The sequence below is a fragment of the Cyprinus carpio genome, chromosome A7 (genome assembly GCF_018340385.1).
Source record: "Cyprinus carpio isolate SPL01 chromosome A7, ASM1834038v1, whole genome shotgun sequence".
NCBI classification, from domain to species: Eukaryota; Metazoa; Chordata; class Actinopteri; order Cypriniformes; family Cyprinidae; genus Cyprinus; species Cyprinus carpio.
In genome coordinates, this window is record NC_056578.1 from 26,671,142 (window position 1) to 26,690,777 (window position 19,636).

General features: G+C 37.4%; 2 protein-coding genes across 3 annotated transcripts; both read right to left on the bottom strand.

Moving 5' to 3' along the window:
- Positions 1-766: 766 nt before the first annotated feature.
- On the bottom strand, positions 767-15,004 carry cdh16 (cadherin 16, KSP-cadherin). The gene is made up of 9 exons (XM_042760616.1): positions 14,981-15,004; positions 14,072-14,129; positions 12,632-12,727; positions 9,367-9,501; positions 8,843-8,972; positions 7,682-7,840; positions 6,887-7,083; positions 3,122-3,247; positions 767-947 (listed from the first exon to the last, which is right to left on the bottom strand). The coding sequence occupies exons 2-9, from the start codon at positions 14,105-14,107 to the stop codon at positions 768-770; spliced, it is 1,059 nt and encodes a 352-aa protein (XP_042616550.1). The 5' UTR covers positions 14,108-14,129; positions 14,981-15,004; the 3' UTR covers position 767.
- A 242-nt stretch (positions 15,005-15,246) lies between these two features.
- Positions 15,247-18,181, bottom strand: LOC109087626 (GTP-binding protein RAD-like). 2 transcript variants are annotated; one of them, XM_019101835.2, is made up of 5 exons: positions 17,713-18,181; positions 17,205-17,569; positions 16,978-17,051; positions 16,470-16,674; positions 15,247-16,255 (listed from the first exon to the last, which is right to left on the bottom strand). In XM_019101835.2, exons 1-5 carry the CDS (start codon positions 18,009-18,011, stop codon positions 15,978-15,980), a joined length of 1,221 nt encoding a protein of 406 aa, XP_018957380.2. In that variant the 5' UTR covers positions 18,012-18,181; the 3' UTR covers positions 15,247-15,977. The 2 variants fall into 2 exon arrangements, with proteins under 2 accessions (XP_018957380.2, XP_018957386.1); XM_019101841.2 differs by having other exon boundaries at positions 17,205-17,573; positions 17,713-18,175.
- Between the last annotated feature and the right edge of the window lie 1,455 nt (positions 18,182-19,636).

Sequence of the window (19,636 nt, forward strand, 5' to 3'; positions counted from 1 at the left end):
TGCTCTAAATGGTTGCTAGGGCGTGGCTATGAAGTCTTGAATGTGATTCGTGATTGGCCGTTTGCTGCCCCGAGTCAAATGAGCCCGCCCTCATGTTTCTATGACACTTCTATCCAAAGATATTATTTTTATCTTTTTCAATGGAAGTCTATGGAGCTTGTTACTAAGGGACCCTAAATGGTTGCTAGGGCGTGGCTTGACTGCTTCACAATGATCCTGACAGAGTGATTGGTTGGCTGAGTAAAATGAGGCCACCCCCATGTCTCTATGACATTGTGATCCAGAGTTATGTTCAATACAAAATCCCTATGTAATTCCCCATAGTAGGAAAAACACATTGTTTCATGGGCGATTCCTCGCCATAGTATGTCTATGGGGCAACTTTTGGGGGCTCTTGCGCCCCAGGGGTACAACTTATACCCCACAGCGGGGTATGTTCTCGCACAGTCTGATAGCCTCTCCAAATGTGGTGATCCACATGTTTCTGCGAAATTCTCTCTCGGAGCTACAATCCGTCAAAGTCGGCCGCAATGCATTGTCTATGCGATTTTTCCGAATAGGGGCGACGATTTTCACCCTTTTGCGGGGTGTGCGAACATCGTAGTTACGCGCCAAAATTTGTACCGAATATCGCTTATAAAAGTCATAGCACACCATTGCATAGAATAGTGATGCTTTGCCTTCGGCAAGCACCACGAGTTTTGACAAGTTGGCTTTCTCAAGCGGGTCTGTGACAAAAGTTGGCTGTTTTTGCTTTGTTTTAGTATTTAACTAGCATTTATATAGTGTGTGTAACCTTTAGTCGCAAGCTCCTTGACCACGGTGTGGTACTGCATCTGTGGGAACGTGGGCCTATTGTCATTGGCGTCTCCCACCATCACTCGCAGCTCCACAGGCTTAGCAATCTCTCTACCATCTGGCCTCTCTACCACTATGTCAATATGAAACTAAAAGGGAAAAGGGATTCTTTTGAATTCTCATTTGCAAAGAAATCAGTGTGTCTTCTGCTGATGTATTATAGTCACCTGGAGTACACAATGAAAAAAAAAATCATGCTCACTGGAATACCAAATATACTATATATTGAATAGAAAATTGATTAAAAAACAAAATAGAAAATTTGTTTCTCTGTGTCTAATACACATGTTATCTGATGTTATCTGATGTTATCTGATGACGGGGAATCTTCAGTAAGCAGACATATTTACATTGGAACATCTTAAAGGGATACTCCACCCCAAAATGAAAATTTTGTCATTAATCACTTACCCCGATGTTGTTCCAAACCTGTTAAAGCTCCGTTCCTCTTCAGGACACAATTTAAGATATTTTGGATGAAAACCGGGAGGCTTGAGACTATCCCATAGACTGCCAAGTAAATAACAGTGTCAAGGTCCATAAAAAGGTATGAAAGTCGTCGTTGAATACTCCATCTGCAATCAGACGTGCAATCTGGGTTATATGAAGCGACAGAAACACTTTTTGTAAGCCAAGAAAACTAAAATAATGACTTCATTCAACAATACCTTTATCAACAGTCTCCTCTGTCTCTCCATATCACCATATGCTGTGCATGCTCTTCTGTGTCAGCTGCGCCACAACGATGCTTTGTTTCTATGTGTATTTAGCTTTGATTTGAAATAAAACAGCGCATCCTTGTGGCGAGGATGATACAGAAGAGCATACACAGCATAGGGTGATATGGAGATACACAGAGGAGACTGCTGACAAAGGAATTATTGAATAAAGTTGTTATTTTTGTTTTCTTTGCTTAGAAAAAGTGTTCCCGTTGCTTCATATAACCCAGATTGCTAGTCTGATGGCAAATGGAGTATTCTGACAACAACTTTCATACCTTGTATGGACCTTGACACTGTTATTTACTTGGCAGTCTATGGGACAGTCACAGGCCTCCTGGTTTTCATCCAAAATATCTTAAATTGCGTTCCGAAGACGAACTGAGCTTTTACAGGTTTGGAACAACATGGGGGACATTTAGGCAACGTTCACACCGTCAGTGTTTGGGACTGACAACTGCATTTATTTTAGTGTGAGTCTTGAAATGTTCTGTTCAATCAGCAGTCTGAACATGCAACTGAAGTCAAGCTCATATTCATTTTGTGATTATCAGCTTTAACCATAGCAACAGTGACTAAAGTAAATATAAGGCGACATCCAAAATTGCAAAGTCTTATCACTTGTGACACGAAAAGAGTTCAACTGAGGTCTTCCATGTTAATTAATCAACAGAAGGTTTATACCTCAGTAAGCAGGGGATTTGAGTCACGCGCAGACCAAATAAACTGTGGAGGACGGTGACTGGATCTAAACCTTCAGATGACACAAAGCTCATATCTACATCTCTGAATATTACTGAAACCATACATGAAAACCCACAACATGTCACAGAGGGGCTTGCTCCCACTGTATAATGTGACATACGACTAGTTATGAGTCCTGAAAATTTACTGGTGTGAGTTTGGTTATAGAATGTGGCTGACACTCTCGTAAATAAATACAATTTGTTTGAATGCAACCATATTAATGACTCAAATACTGGACTGGCAGCAGCATTTTGCTGCTGAGTGAATGTGGCCTAATGGAGTTACGTGGCTGGAGGAGTGAAGTCATGTAACATCACTGTGTGATCAGTAACAACAATTGGGATTTAGAATGGTATATTTAGGAACAGTATTTGTATAATCCTCAAGCATGACATAGGATTTGGTGTGCTGTCAAAAACGTTTCTGAGTGTAGGACTCAGACTTTAACTTTAAGTCTGTAGGATATCAGACTTTAACATGGACTACTGGTGGACAACTTGATATAAAAAATAAATACAAATGGATACAAATGACCATCAATGAATGATATTGGAGTGTGGAATAAAATGGAGCTATGCAACATCATATTGAGGTTTTACAGTTCTCACTCTTGTTCTAATATCATTTTAATAACAAAAGCAAAACAAGTACATACGAGATTAACTATTGCACATTAGAGTTTCTGCAGTCATTCTGTTTTTATAAAATTCAGAGAGGGTTTAGCACATATAGTACTGATGTAAGAATATAAAAGTATGACAGAAGTTTTTTTTTTTTTTTTTTTTTTTTTTTTTCACCTGGTCCTGTGTTTCTCTGTCCAGAGGAGCATTCAGGTAAATGATTCCTTCCCTGTTGATAGTGAAAAGCATTTCTGGAAACTCTCCCTCAAGACTATACTCGACTGGACTGCCACTCCACTTCACCTGCAAACACACACACACACAAACATATGTTGGTATTGGTGGTTTATGGGGACTCTCCATAGGTGTAATGCTTTTTTATACTGTACAAACTGTATTTTCTATATCGCCCTACACCTAAACATACCACGCAATTTCACCACAAATTTCAAAACTAGCTTTCACTTATACAGAAAACTTTTTTAGATTTTCAAAAAAAACACCATTTAGTATGTTTCTAAAGCCTTTTGAATTATGGGGACACAGGTAGTGTGTCATACCAATGTCATTATACAAATGAGTGTCCTCATAAACCACCCAAAGCAGTGCACACACACACAAAATACACAACATAACCAATCATTATTACTGAAGACATTAACAGTAGTTAACTTGAATGAACATGTTTACCCAAAGGACAATCTTGAAATCAAGATTACTTTCTTTGTACAATGCTCACACAAGCCATCTGTGAAGGCACCATCCAAATGGCTTGGACATCAGATTTAAACAAAGATGAGATACAGTGTTTGAGGAAAACCCTGCCTGTTTAGGCACTGCTGAGAGCTAGCTGATAAGTGCGGTGAGCCAAAACAAACCAGCTGCCCTCGCGATGGAGGGATTTTCCACTGCACTGCAACAAATGATGCAAACGGTTCTTGAAAAAGGTGTGGAAACGCACCGAAGAAGGAGAGGACCCTGTAGAGGGGAGAGTGAGGGGGACATGTGTATCTCCTCAGTACCTCACCCTCCAACCGTTTGTTATGGAGATGGCTCTCCAAACTCAAGCACTTTGTATACATCAGTGGGCCTCTCTAAAGATGACCTGCCCACACTGTTATGAACCGTCAAGAGCAGGGCTTTGAAGAGATTAATGTGTGCCGTCCTGCTGTTCTAAAAATGGTGAGCACCAACTAAGGTGATGTCATCTATTTAGTTTCCAAAGCCTGTTTTTTGATAGAAGTGATAGAATCCTCTTAGGACGAGTCAGTTCTTGCCTTTGATGTTTAGTGCTGTGGACTGACAAAAGAGAATGTTAACAGTTGGATGTTGAATATAAATTCTTGTGATAAGGAGTCCATCCATGCACAATGAGGAGATGCAGGTTAATATGGAAGCCCTAGGAGGCCATTGTTATTTTTGTTCTGTTGCGTTTTCTTACGATCACGAGAAAAAAAAAAACTCACTCTTTCACCGATCAGTCGAAAATCATTTAATCGCATCTGACAAACATCATTCTATAATCATGCAGAAGTCCTGGACACTTGATCTGGCTAACAATTCAATTAATCACATGTTCTCAGTTACTATTGTGTCTATGATGATGAAGTTGTGGCCTCCTGCTCCTCCTCGTCAAGTGTTACTGATACTGATTTGGAAATGCTTCATCACTGAGTCACAGTAGTGAATCTCTGATCAAAGTCATTAAAAATAATAAAAATAAATTGCTCATCCATGATGCAGCCATCTATATTGGAGATATACATTTTAAAAAAATGAGGGGAAACAACTTTAATTTTGAGATCCTGATAAGCAACATTTGTTGTGTTGAACTGGTAGACAGGAAGTAATGACTTGAGAAAATTAATTCCTTATAGATGTTTCTGTGAAGGACAGAATGATCAGGCTTCTTCTAAACATATGTTTAGAACTTAATTAAAATGCAGCACTGCAAAATCCAAGCACCATGAAGAGTGTTTCCTGTTTAGATATTTTTACCAGCATCTTGTAAAATAAATCACAGAGTATCACAGATTTACTGGAACAATGCCTTTTTTAAGCCTGGAGCTTCATGACATCCTCCACAGACTAGATTTAAAATCCTTCTGCTGTCACCCTATCTGTGTCTCATACACACTCAGTCAAAAACAGCAAATTGTGGCTCTTGAGATGGGATTTGTCATGTAAGGTAAATCTGAGAAAAGAAAGAAAGAAAGAAAAAATTGGAGAGAAAAATTTGATTGCACTATTATGGCATCAGCTCAACACAATATCTATGAAATGGGGATTGGCCAAGACACTCAGTTTAACTGCTCTCCTGAATTGTGTCAGCCCTGTATTTGGTGGATTTGAGTGAGAGCAAACAAACAAAGCTGACATCCCAAGCTGAAGTCATCCACTAAGCATTATGATCAAATAAGCTCTTTATCTGAAATACCAAAAGTGTTTGTAGGAACACATGGAGTTAAGAGGATTGAGATCAACTTTTTTAGGTTTATTTTAATGCCGTTTTAAAAACCGAAAAATGGAGAATGATGAAATGAGGAGAGTACAGGCAACGCTGTCCAGCAGTGTTGCTATGAGAGACAGAGAGAAATGCACGACTCGCAGACTCTGAGTCCTTCATGACCACTAATCTGTTTCATAACCAGTGTAACTACAGCCACCCACATGCACATCACAGCACACACTAGTGGGTGGGAAAAGGCTTTTCCCATTTACAAAAAAAAAACAACATAACACACGTATGATTGTTCCTTATCTGACTCCCTTACATCAATAGTTATTTGATGTAAATTAATTTAAATATGATGCAATGCAATATCAATCCGATGTTCCATTACAGCATATTTTGTATTTAGATTATATTACTTAATATTTTATATATATATTTTTTTTTATAAAAATATTAAGTTATACATTAAAATACCGGTAAAATTGCACATATCAGAACCAATACTATAATGAAGAACAGTATTTCTAGAGCCTCAACGGTAAGACTCAAGTAATCCTTCATCCACATCACTAAAGTTATATATTTTTCTTATTTAAATATCAATGTGGCTAAGTAAATAAATAAATAAATAAATAAAACTCACAAAGTCACAAAAGCGCATACATTCTTTTATAAATGTCATTCACAGGAATTAACTTGCACACATTTAGCATATTACATGTTTTCTTTTCTTAAAAGAGTCCTGAAAAATTGTGATATCATCATTATTTCTTGTATCTACTGATAGCCCTAATATTTTAAAGTTGGAATTTTATGTTTTAGGTTTAAAAAGCAACATCAAAATCTTCCACCCTGCTTGAGTACATATAGCCCTGGTTGGGAAATGAATGCATTTCCAGTAATTTTAGTGGGTGGAAAGGCGCTGGTGTGTGTAGGAGGCGCCCAGAAAGAAGAGAGAGGAGGATCTTTTGCCACAAACCCACGAACAACTTGTGACTGCAAAAGATTATTCTGCAAACACATATCATATGCACTTCCCCTGCACACTGCGCAATTTTACTCTAATATCACTGGCTGTATTCAAGCATTTCTTTCTACAATACTTTCTACAACAAGATTTCACCTTTGCTGTGGAAATAGATGCAAAATTTAGTAAAGATAAGTGCTAAGAGGCCAAAAGTAGATGCCCCACATCCACTATCATGCCATCAGGTGTTCCATACACAGTGACTTTGTGTTAAGATGGCAGTGAGTCGTGACTAATATAATATCTGAACATCAAGCACAAGGTCATGTCATGATGAAAGCCATGTGCAATTGTGGGATGCTGCTACAACTTGCCTTTGAAGAGGATGGGTGATGTATGAAATATAATAAAGTATGTTATTTTTTATTATATATTCAATGATCAATGAAAAAAAAAAAAAACACACACAATATCTATCTCATGCCGTCAGTGCACCTAGAGTCCTCTGCTTTCATCGTACCTGTGAGATTGGGATTGGATATGGTCCAGGCAGATTCTCCTGCAGTCTCACAGGGTCAGGTGAGGCCCACGCATTCCCAGTCACCTCCACTAACACAGTTCCAGTGGAGAAGAAAGCGTTGGCCTTGCCGGCCATGTCCTGCACCATCACAGACAGCTTGTAGCGGCCACACATCTCTGGATCTAGAGTTGAGGCACCTGGACAGATAAAAAAACAAACAAACAAAAAAACAAAAAAAACCGGCTGACATACAAAGATCAACAACACACCAACAATAGCTGAAAAAGGAAAATATATAAATTATTTTATTTGCCCAACCGTTCCAAAGATTGGGATTTTAAATTTTTGAAAGAAGTATCTTACTCTTACTCTCACTTTATTGTGATGTTCCTAAAATAAGAGATGAGTAATCTCTTAATAGTAATTGTAATGTCAATTTTGACCAATTTAATGCATACTTGTTGAATATAAAATTATTCATCTCTTAAATAAAAAATACTGACCCAAACTTCTTAATGCTGGAAGTTTAAGTCAAATTAAATTTCTTTTATTTGGATTAATCTGACTACATTTGGTTGCACCACAAACAATTTCAATGTTTTCAATTGCACAGTTTCAGTTGTTGGAGTATAACTGAGCCTTTTCAAGATTTGATTGGTATGGTGTTCAGGGGACACTGACTGTTCTAATGCATAATAATACATTTATTAATTATTCTTGACCAAATATATCAGTTGGACTATTAATTTAATTCATCCTAATCTTAGTCACACACAAGCAGGGGTACTTTATTACCATCCTCTGTAAGGGACACTTCTCCAGTGATGGAACTGATGGAGAACATGTGGCTGGCAGGGATGCGTGGTATCTGGTCCAGAAGACTGAAGCGCAGGTCCGCGTGGGCAGTGTTTCGGTCGTCTCGGTCCAGTGCTTCCACCTGCATAAACGGGATTCCTGTGATAATGACACACACACATATATCAGAATTATTTATCACATGAACTGACACATTTAGATTGACAAGCAAATGGTGGCTATTTGCATATTAACTGAATTTCAAAAATAGCTTTTTCTTACAATTATATCATTTTAATCATATATTCAGTGTGAAAGGAGACAGGAAACGACAGTGAGAAGAGGGAGGAATGGGACTGGCTTCTTGTGCAACATATCAAAGCAAAGTTGTCAATTACCACTGAAAATAATTCAGAGAATATTGGCATGAGCTTAATTTTGTTGAAACCAGAATACATTCAAATTCCTTTAAATGCCCCATTCTTAATGTTTGATTGCAATCAAGTGATTGCAAAACAGCTTAAAATCTCGCAACTAGCCTGACATTCAACACAGGTCATTACTGATTTTCTATATTCAGATAATTGCCAATGTATATTAAACATAAGTGGATGACTTCACTGCACTGATAATAGATGTTGAATCATTATCATTGTTTGTTTCTTAAGTATGTTCGTTTTCATCCTCAGCATGAAGACTTTGAGGTCAGAGTACACGGGTCTCTTTATTGTGATGTTCCTAAAATAAGAGATGAGTAATCTCTGATTATTAATGAGCAAAATCATTTTTCATTTTGGTCTTCTTATTCACTCCAATCTCTGTTAGCGTTTCTGAGAAAACATTCAAGAACCTAAAGGACACATGAGTGTTAGTGCTTCAAGGGCATTTCATCTGTCCTCACAGTGATGAAAACATCTAACAGACATAAAAAACTCTTCATGTGTCTCATTATGGAAAGGAAAAAGGAGGGGGAAAAACTACCATTCATTTACACCACACTAAGCTAATTCTAACTGCACTACTATGCTACTCTAATTCATGGTGTGTAAGAAATGTGTGACATTCAGTCTGTATCTCATTTAGCATCTCATGGCTGTAGAAAAAGTCAAGGTGATTAGGATAAGCATCAAGCAAAGGCCTGCTGAGCGCTTCCCCACCCACCTTTGAGAAGCCCCAGCTGCACGCTGCCTCTCATGCTCTCTTCCAAGAACACTGGCACGTTGTCGTTCTTATCGATGACACACACCTCGACAGTAAAGCTCTGAGAGTGCATGGACTTTGTGAAGGACACCTGGGAAAAAAATGACTCAGGTCAAATCACTCAAGCAGCATGTCTTATTAGAGCTCAAACCTTTTTGCTTCACGTTGTTGGGCTGCCACCGGATGTATTGGATGTGGAATTTTACATGCTGAAAAATGAACTGAGTGGCATAGGTTTCATTTGAACATTAGAGAGACACTCAAGAAGCCATGTACTGTAGCTGCCAATGCTGAATTTACATGAATTTTAAAAGAATAAATGACAAAAACAAGTCTTTTTAAAATATAATTGATACATATGAAAGTGTATCATGATGTCTTCAATGTACTTTTAAAAACTTGCATTAAATATGGGTCTAAGACAAAGGAACATTTCTTCATTGAATGATTTTTAACAAAAAGCAAATTCATTTACGATTCTGCACCTCCAAAGAGTAAGACGGCTGCTTCTCTCTGTCCAGAGGTTTAAGGGCATACAGGAAGCCTGACTCCACCCCAAAAATTCCTTCATCGTCACCACTTACAGTCAGATCAGAATAGGTCAGGGGAAGATCTGGCAACTGTAATATCAAAATATGATTAATATATAAAACACATGTTATAGATATCAATAGAGTGAAATTGTATGCTCTGTGTAGTTGTCAAAAGATATTCTGATGAACATCTATTGCTTCATTCATTTGTATTACAGACACCATTATGTACTATGAGAAATGGCTCTGGTTGGCGCTGTCTCAGTTTACACTTGGCGTTAATGTGATCTCTGTATCTGGAATGGATGTTGTAAACGTATGCATTAAAAAGACAAGTGTAAAAGCTTTTGCGAACTGCCTGTTATATCGAGAAAGTTTGGGATTGGAAATCAGTGTACTCTTTTTAACGCTATAGTCATCATATCTGTATTCAAATCACGCAAACCCCACCCACTCCACCAAAGGCTTTACCAGGTCTGATATGCTCAGCCACCTGATTTCTTTTTAAAAAAAGAATCACTAGCTTTGCATTGATGTAATTTCTGCAGTTGTCACTCCCGAAATTTTGCATTGTGTAGATAGTCATTGGCCTTTTTAGCAGCAAGGAAACCTTACTGTGAATCACTTCTCATGAAAAAAATAAAAATCCATTAAAAGTAATTGATATTAATAATTAATAGTAATATACAGCATATTATTTACATCATGTCTGTACTTTGTTGGTAATAATAAAAGTGTCTGCGCTAAAAAAAAAAAAAAAATAAAAAATTAGATTTTGAACAGTTGACATTCAAATATATTCTGTTGGCCATTGCATCCATGTGCTCTTTGACTAGTTATAGCTGCAAAATAGCACATTGAAAAAAAAAAAACCTTTGCCACAGTGGTACTACATTTAAACATAATGCTGGTGTATCTGACACTTTTCACAGTTATGTTATTGCAGGAGCAGTGATCATAATCACTTTTTTTATTCATTGAATTATGCAGCCATAATTTTAATCAATTATCTGGATGCAGAAGCTACTTTACTGTATGTGGATAAATTAAACAAGCTACATTCTAATTGCTGGTGATATGTGCTTCTTGATTAAATCAAATTGTACATATTTTGCTGCCTTCAAGTGAAACATAACATGGAAGTACCCTAAACAAAACAAATGAATTTTATTGTGAACAATAAACCCACATAACAACATCAGAATTCCAAATTATATATGGAATATTAATTTTTGTCACTTACTGTATATAAGCTATCACAACTAGGCCTATCTGTGAAGCAAACTGTAAAAGTTGAATAATTAACACCATTCACTAAGGACTTGCTTTGTGTTCACTGATCTCTATACAGATTATACATTATATCATCTAATTTATAGACCAGTGTTTCTGCCAAGTTTCAAATCAACATGTTCCTTCCAACATCACCTTATGTACCATCTAGAATTTCTCACTTATGACTTGGCTTGGTCATTTGTGTGCTCAGAACTCGTAATTACGATATTTCCAACTACACTTGAAGAACACATTGATGGCTGTTAGTGTAAACACTGTTTGTGTAGTAGACGGTAATGATGTTTGGCTGACCGTTCTCTAGAAGTCTGTGAATAAACATGGCTGCAACTGTTGACAGCAGTTATGTGGCTCAGTGGTTGACACCAATACATATAGAGATTCTGAATTAAGCTGGGGATAAGGCTCCAAATGCTCTGTGTTCAGTACTGGCACATCCAATACAGGGTACAGTGTGCATGTGGTCACATATCTTAAATAGCACACAAACCTGGACAGTCAGTGTCATCCCAAAAATTCCTATCTGTGAATTTTAATTCTTTTGTTTGGTTCCTGGAATGTAACTCTGAAGATTGTCTTTTTTTTTTTTCTCCATGCTTGCCTAGCATATTTAGAATAACATGCCAGTGAGTGTTTGTTAGGAAAGGTAAAGATTGATTGAAGTGCTAACTGCACACACAGCATGACTCGCGTGGCACTTTGTAGCTTGCCTTTCCCTTTGTTCAATCTGAAATGCTGCCTACACGTCTGCACAGGATATCCAGGGAACTTTTAAACCCATGCTTGGTTGTTTTGATTGACTGCGGTTAAAAAGCTAGAGAAAATTGATCAGGTCTATCTGTGTTGCCTGTAGCCAAAATACAACACTCAACTGAGAGAAAAAAAATGAATTGCATCATACCTCATTTGTCACTTATTTTTGTAAGCCTAAACAAATATTATGTAGCCATCATTTTGTTCTTTCAGTGATTTCACAGGGTGTGGGTAATTATCCACCCACTCTTTTATAGGCCATTATACTTCATTTGGACATGGCACAGAGACTGTTTTGATAGCATGCCGTCAAATGCGAAAAATGATAAACGAAAAGCACTAGGACCCAAAGAGTGCTTCAGAAATGCCGCCAATTACAGTGTCAAGGCGATATGCTTTTTAGAGAGCAACCAGGCTATTACTAAACGACATCTGGTAAAGATGCCTAACACAGGGTTTGAAGTAAGGCATTGTACAGGAGCTCCATATTTAGTCTTATGACGACTGGTTTGTGCGTGAATTCCTGCTCATAATTACACCTTGAGTTCTGAGTGCTCTGGGAAGTCGGATGTAGGGTTTATTGAATGGCATGTTCAATGCTCTGCTTTTTCAGTCTTTTCTTTATGTTGCTCTTAGAAGCAGTCATTAAAACATTCTGAGAGCTCTTTAGTCATTCAGAACACGGCATAAGGACTGTCCATTTTAACCAACTAAATTCAGTCTATAAATAACATACACAACAATTTCTTTCATTTTAGTCTCTTTAGACAATATGTCACTTTGTCAGAACTTACAGAGATTAAAATTCTTAGCCTACTGAAATGTTCAGAACCTTGGTGTCACATCTGCTCACTTTTGAAAATTACATAAATACTGGTCTAGTCAACAACACAGCTAGACAATTTGGCAACCTGTATCGTCTTGTATTAAATGCAAAACCTCCTCTTAACCTTCACAGCTCTTCATAGCCCTTCCCCTCTTCATCTGTACGAGCTACTCAGTCTATACACACCTGTACAGGTGCTCAGTAAATAATCATAATAATACTTTTATTTATATTATTATTATTATTTTACTATGAACACATATGCACAATATAAGCCTTTATAAAGCTTTTACTAATATGTAAACTTTTGAAAGTCATTTTGTCCTCCTTACTTAAGGAACTCACCTTGGTGAGGTACCATGGGAAAATACCATCATAGTTTTCTGGAACACCAATTTTAAGATGAGCAGTCTCAGAAAGCAAAATGTTCTGAGACAGCACCTAAAATAGAAAGCAATTAATTGCAGAAGTAAATCATGTTGAGTTATAAACATATACAGTGTGTATAGAAAATAATGATTCTCCATATTCCTTTAAAATAATCACATTTTGTTGCTTTGTGGCCTGAAATAAAAATGGACACAGTTTTTGTTTTATCCAGCTGTATCCAAGTGTTTTATCCACACATCCAAGTGAAATATATAAAACCAACATGTCAGAAATAAATAAATTAATAAAAAACAGAATCACTGAGTTGGAAAAATGATCACCCCCTCCTAAAAATAACTTGTAAACTCAATCAGGTGTAGCTAATCACCTTCTCAATGGCACACAAAGCTATTTGACTTTCATCTGTGATCAGCTGTAGTCATTTTTATTCATTCAGCATGAAAAGAGCTTTCCTGGAGCATCTGAGTCCTTGGTAGTGCAACTGATGCAAACAATCATCTATGAGCGGCAAGGCACTGTCAGAAGATCTCTGGGATAAAGTTGTGAACAGGCACAAATCAGGAGATAGATAAAAAAAAAAAAATGCGCAAGCTTTATTAATGCCTAGAAGCACAGTGAAGTCTATTATTAAGAAGTGGGAAGTATTTGGTACAACATAGAACCTCCCTGGATCAGGACGTCACTCCACACTGCAAAGAGTCAGGAGGAAACTGGTCAGAGAGGCGAACGAGAGGCCTACAGCAACTCTGAAGCAGTTGCAGGAATTCATGACAAAGAGTGGTCATTGTGTGCATGTGACTACAATATCACAAATTCTCCAGAAATGTGGCTTGTATGAGAGGGTTCAAGAAAAGTCACTCCTCAAGAAAGACCACATGCAGTCATGACTGAGCTTTGCCAAAACACACCTTGAAGATTCTGAGGCAGATGAGACAAAAAAAGCATAGAGGTGGTAATGTCCTGTTCTGGGGGTGTTTCTCTGCAGCAGGGACTGGAGCATTTGTCAGGATAGAAGGACAAATGAATGGGGTAAAATACCGCCAAATTCTTGAGGAAAATCTGCCAGAAAGTTGTCAATGGGAAGAGGATTTACCTTCCAACATGACAGTAACCCAAAGCACACAGCAAAACTGAGCACACAGTGGTTGAAGGAGAAGAAGCTGAATGTCCTTGCATGGCCTAGTCAGACCCCAGTCTTTTATGTTGGTGTTATATCTTTCACTTGAATGTTAGCTATATGTTGCACTGAGTAAATAAAGCAGGATAAAACAAAAACTGTCCCGTCTTCATTTCAGGCTGCAAAGAAACAAAATGTGATTATTTGAAAGGACAGTAATTCTTTTCTATACCCACTGTATATAGTCCAAACAAAAAAGGTTAACTAAGAGAACTTACACTCAGTGCAATAAACCAAGCAATCAGAGATTCCATCCAGACAACAGTGGCCTTCACACTTAAGACAAAACAAGAACAACAACAACATTATTTTAGCATTCAGGCTTTGCATTACAGTTCAATCTTTTTATCTATTTATTTGTTAATGTTTATGAATTTTTTTTTTTAATGGATAATAATGGATTTACTTTTAAAGGTGCACTGCATAAGCTTTTTTTTTTTTTCCCTACTTGTGGCTCGTCAGCTGCTGCTATATTGTAGTTTCGCTGTAATGTAAATGTAGTCTAAATAATTCTAAGGATATTTCTCCAACATTCTGATCATTTCTTTGTGTGAAACACTGAGTGCACCTTTAAGCGAAAAAGTAATAGTTTGAGCGAAAGAATCAAGCGTGCCATCAGACAACTTTCCCTCCAGTTAATGTTAAACTCGAGTACACCTCATTAATGTAACATCACGTCAGGTGTCGACTTACTTTTGTAGCCTACGCTTTTTCAGAGATAGCTACAGGATTTCGGATAAAGGTTTATATACATATATATGTATATATATATATATATATATATACATAAAGCATGATAATAAAACAAGAATCCGCTTTAAAACATGTCAATACATTCTGTGCGTGTACCCAGCGATTAGCCTACTGTACATGAATGTAATCAAACAAACTAACAAACAAAAGTCTGTATAGGCCTACTCTACAATTACGTCGGGTAAAGAAGATAAAATAAAACAATAAGCTATACACCTTACAAAACTATAGTAGTCGAACTTTCTAAGAAAGTCAATAAAGTCAATTTACTGGAATCAGTGATGCGGTTGCTGAATAAGGCATCCGTGACCATGACAAAATCTTACACACGTCTTTGTTTATCTGAACATATGCTGTTTAATAAAAGCTCTTACCTTCAGTCCACACTTCCCGTGAGCGAAATTGAGAATGGCTTCAAGTGTTAAGAGCATTGCCTCTATTTTGTACCGGTTTAATGATTAGCTTTCTTAATTTGGCTGAGAAAACCTTTAACTACCTTGTTTCCTCCAATTACACAAATAACTAGCAAGTCCCTGGCTTGCATATGTATGGGGGAATAAATTACATGGTATAATAGCTTCAAGTCTGAACGAATGTGTATTTTGTGTTTGTAGCAGATAGAGCACAATGCAAAGTAAAATTGTATTTTTAAAAATTATTTTATTATAAAACCCATTGTAAACGTAACAAAATTAACAACTCAATAATATTAAATGGCATTAAGTGCAAATCAAACGTTTTTAAAAACAGCTCACAACACATAATTTATTGCTTCTATGTCGTTCATTTGCACATGGAGCATAGATGTCAGAATAACCATATCAGACCTCTTATATTGAAACATCCTATTTATATTGCCTCTTGCCCCTACCCACCCGACCCCCCAAAAAAACCCAAACCTTCTAGTTCAGTGTCTTGGCTGAGTTACGAACCTGCGCACTCAGTTTCAAGTAACATTTGATTCCATAAGTAATATCAACAAGAAAAATGACTTGTGCTCATCCCTTAGACATCTGATACAGCTCTAGTCCACATAAGGAAAAGAACCTATTTCTTTTGCCGTTGTGCAATCATACCCCATATCTCTCCAAAGGGAACATTGTGATTTGTGGATTTACCTCCTATTTACATGCGCAGAACAACTCTAAATATTAAGGCAGCAAAACACAGAAAAAATGTAACATAACAATAAAAAGCCTCATGCCAGTCAACATAATCAACATGATTTTGTCAGTTTTGTTTCATATAGAATCTCTTCTCAGTTTAAAAAACAAGTTCATTTTTGTCTGTACAGCTAGACAGTCTTCATATTAGCATGGAAAACACACAGCTTCTGGTCGTGGGTATCAGAGGGCAAATTAGTCCAGTTTTTCATAGCACTGACAGGTCGTGACAGGATTTGGACTTCTGTCTGAAGGCCATCTTCTTGTTTTTCCGGGCCACCATACGGCCCAGGAAACGTTTGGCCTTTTTGCTGATGCTCTCACGGCGCTTGCAGTTGGCCATCCGGCGGGCGTTTTCTTCCTTGCTGTCCTTGCGCAGGCGAATCTGACGGACGATGCCCTCGAAGAGATCACGCACATTGTGATGTAAGGAGGCTGAGGTCTCAATGAACTTGCAGTCAAACACAACGGCACAGGCACTGCCCTCTAGAGAGACGGGGAAAGAGACACACGTGCAGGTGAGCATGAACTCCATTACCAGAGGGATGGAGGCTACGTGTCATCATTACTATGCCTTCTGACTGTTCCTCAAAGCTCAGGAGACAGGCAAGTGCTTTATCCAAAACATCTACAACCTGACTGCAAAGTCTGTTTCTCCCTGCCATATTTAAAACGGAGAAGAAGGTGGCCGAAATCTTACCATCCACAGAAACTTCTCGTGACCGCACCAAGTCACTCTTGTTTCCCACCAGGATGATGGGGATGTTTTCCGACTGCCGAGCTCTGCGCAGCTGGATTCGTAGCTCTGAAGCTTTCTCAAAGCTGGACTTGTCTGTCACAGAGTACACGATGATGTAGGCGTCTCCCATACGCATGCACTGATCTTTCAGCCACTGGCTGTTGTCCTGCAGGAACAAATTGGATGGTTATGCAGTGAAAAGTTAATGCTGATCATAGCTAAGACATCACATTTTTAAAATCTATTTTATTTACTTTAATTTAGTAAAAATATTTCATTTGAAACATTTATAATATATATTTTTTTATTTTAATATTTGATGTATTTTAATTTAGATAAAATATTTAACATTAATGTTTTATTTATTTTCATTTATTTAAAATATTGTATTGTAAACATTTTTATATTATAGCCTACTATTTTATTTATTTACATTTATTTAAAATAACTCTCCATGCTCATTGCTTACCTGTTCCCATATGTCATAGAGAAGGACTGAGGTCTCCTCATCATCAACCACGAGGGATCTGTCATATGTGTTTCCTGAAATGAAAGGTGCAATAATTACACATCTGTAATGTCACACAAGCCTGTAATTCAAAAAAACACCACATCACTCCCAGAAATGATTAGTCTGAAAGGGAAATCTTGATCCAAGCTCTTCTGAACAGATCAGGACAAAATCAAGACATTTACCTGTTTCCTCGCAGTCGTTACTGTCTTCAACTCCTCCAAATATTCTCGCCAAACTCGACTTCCCGACGCCGTGCTCGCCCAGGAGGACCACCTTGTAGACCTGGGCGTCTGAATCGCTGCCGGACGAGATGACCGAGTCGGAGGAGTCGGACACGCAGCTGTTCCCGTGCTCCTCTTCCGGACTGAAGCGCATCAGGCTGGACAGCTCGGTGGGCTGAGCCTCGGGCATCGAGCGCAGCTCTCGGTCGTCCACCGGCATGCTCCTCCTGTGCAGGGTCTGCAGGTGGAGGGGAAACGGCATGCTACCTCTCCTCTTGTCCATGTTCCTCAACTTGTCTCCTTTGTTTAAGGTCATGACTCCAAACCTGTCTGTGTAGAACTATATTATAACAACTGTACACTATAATGACAGTTTGATACAAACTTACACCAAGCTATAATAAAAACAATAGCCTAATACTACCAAGAGGAGTTGTAAGATATGAAAACATGTCAAAATGATACTTACATGTGATTGCGACTACACCGTCTTCCGTTTAATGTCAAGATCGTTATTCCGTTTAACGCCGTTATTCTTCCGATGAGGGTTTCGCTTATGATCTGTGACGAGACGGATCCCTTATTTATGCGAGTGAGTGACGTCAGCCCGAGGGAGGGCTTGCCTCGCGGAGAATCACGCGTCTTTCTTATAGTAGTAACATCATTTCGAGGGAGGGGCGGAATCCAGCGCCCGTGATTCACAATTCTGCGAGCATTGCGAGGGCGTCCGGCAGAGAGGGTCTTCCCTCCCCTGCGCGTGTTCTGCATAAACGATGGGCTGAATCATGTTCCGCTTTTACTGCAGCCATGAAATGCCTTCTTCACTGTATGTGAATAAAATTCCTTCATGAAAATAAATCAGGGTCGGCTATAAATGTAGCCTATATATTTTTTTCTCCTGCTGAAATAGACATCTTGCTAGTTTTAACTGGTTTAAGCTGGTCTTCCAGCCTGAACACAGCAGGCACTGTAAAATTCGTAATATTAAAGGCAAAACAATGTGAAAATGATGTGAATTGGTATATTGTAAGATACCAAACCATGGTAAAGTATTATATTTCAATGGACTTTATGATTTAACTGTCAAATGTATGTTTTCGAAGTAAAAAGTATGAATTATAGAGAAAATGCATATATATATATATATATATATATATATATATATATATATATATATATATATATATATATATATATATATTTCTATATATTTCTATATTCTTCTATATTCTTCTATTTTTTTAAGCAAATTGTAGGCTCATCACCTTAAAATTTAAAAATGTATAGAGAAAGGGATTTTCAAAAAAAATTCTTGACTAAACATTTGTTTAGATTTTTGTTTAGATCTTATTTTGTACATTGGGGTGTTTTATCATAGCTATGTTATAGCATTATTTTAGAATTATGTGTGTTACCTTGGTGATCTTTTGCTTTGTTTGTGTGGTTAATTGTGCTCTCTAGTGTAATTATTGGTTTATCAGAGCAGCTGGAAGGTCAATTTTAAAAACATCATGTGGATTTTGATTGTGCAGTACAGTAACAAGCTTGGTTGGTTAACATATTATATGATTTCATGATATACAGTTATGAACTAAAATCACCAAGTCACCAAAACGTCACCATGTAATTCTTGAAACATCATCACTTTGAATTTCTATGAAATACTATGATGACATTTACCCAGGACCAGCAATTAACTGTTTTCCCCAGCATTCAAAAGCTATTACTCAAAGAGATTCTCTGATTAGTATTTGAATTAGTATCCATTGTCAGATTATCATTTATTTATGTTTGTTGCATGCTAAAAACATCATCCTATAATTTTAAGGGGAAAATCATGTTGGAGTATATTTATAGGTAGTTCAATGTTGCCATCTAGTGGTATATGATAGGTATTGTCACGTACAGGCATTTACCTGCAGGTGTATCAACTAACCCGTGCCTTGCCAATACAATTAAACTTTATTATTCCAGTTATAATCGAAGATACATTTTCATATTTTTTACTGTCATTTAACAGCTTATCGTATACGGGAGTTGCATATAGCACGTTCTTCATGTTTATCAGATCTGATTTAAATGAGTCTATTTTTTATTAGCATTTGATTCTGTGAAACTAAATGATTTCGGCAAGTCTTTTATCCACACTAAGCTGATTTCATACTTATTATGTAAAGGAAGTTTATATATTGTGATGACTTGCCAATGTTATGGGATTTTTTATAGCCTCACTGTAAAACACAGTAAAAAAAAAAAAAAAAACCCTTGTTAATTGGTTAACAGTAAGTTTCCGTACTATATACAGTGCAGTGAAAAATTGTGATTAGATTTAATGTAATTTCACAATAAGGTACTGCTAAAATTACATTTTTGGAAGTGAATGTAATTGTATT

What these genes read in the sequence shown, in the direction of transcription:
- cdh16 (XM_042760616.1), bottom strand. Translation starts at nt 14,107, where the DNA reads ATGGAATCTCTGATTGCTTGGTTTATTGCACTGAGT. An exon ending in TCCCATGGTACCTCACCAAG is followed by an intron (nt 9,502 to 12,631) that starts GTGAGTTCCTTA and finishes TTGATATTACAG; the next exon opens with TTGCCAGATCTTCCCCTGAC. An exon ending in ACAGAGAAACACAGGACCAG is followed by an intron (nt 948 to 3,121) that starts GTGAAAAAAAAA and finishes TTTCCCTTTTAG; the next exon opens with TTTCATATTGACATAGTGGT.
- LOC109087626 (XM_019101835.2), bottom strand. Translation starts at nt 18,011, where the DNA reads ATGCAGAACACGCGCAGGGGAGGGAAGACCCTCTCTGCCGGACGCCCT. An exon ending in TAACGACTGCGAGGAAACAG is followed by an intron (nt 17,052 to 17,204) that starts GTAAATGTCTTG and finishes CTTTCATTTCAG; the next exon opens with GAAACACATATGACAGATCC. An exon ending in TCTATGACATATGGGAACAG is followed by an intron (nt 16,675 to 16,977) that starts GTAAGCAATGAG and finishes TTGTTCCTGCAG; the next exon opens with GACAACAGCCAGTGGCTGAA.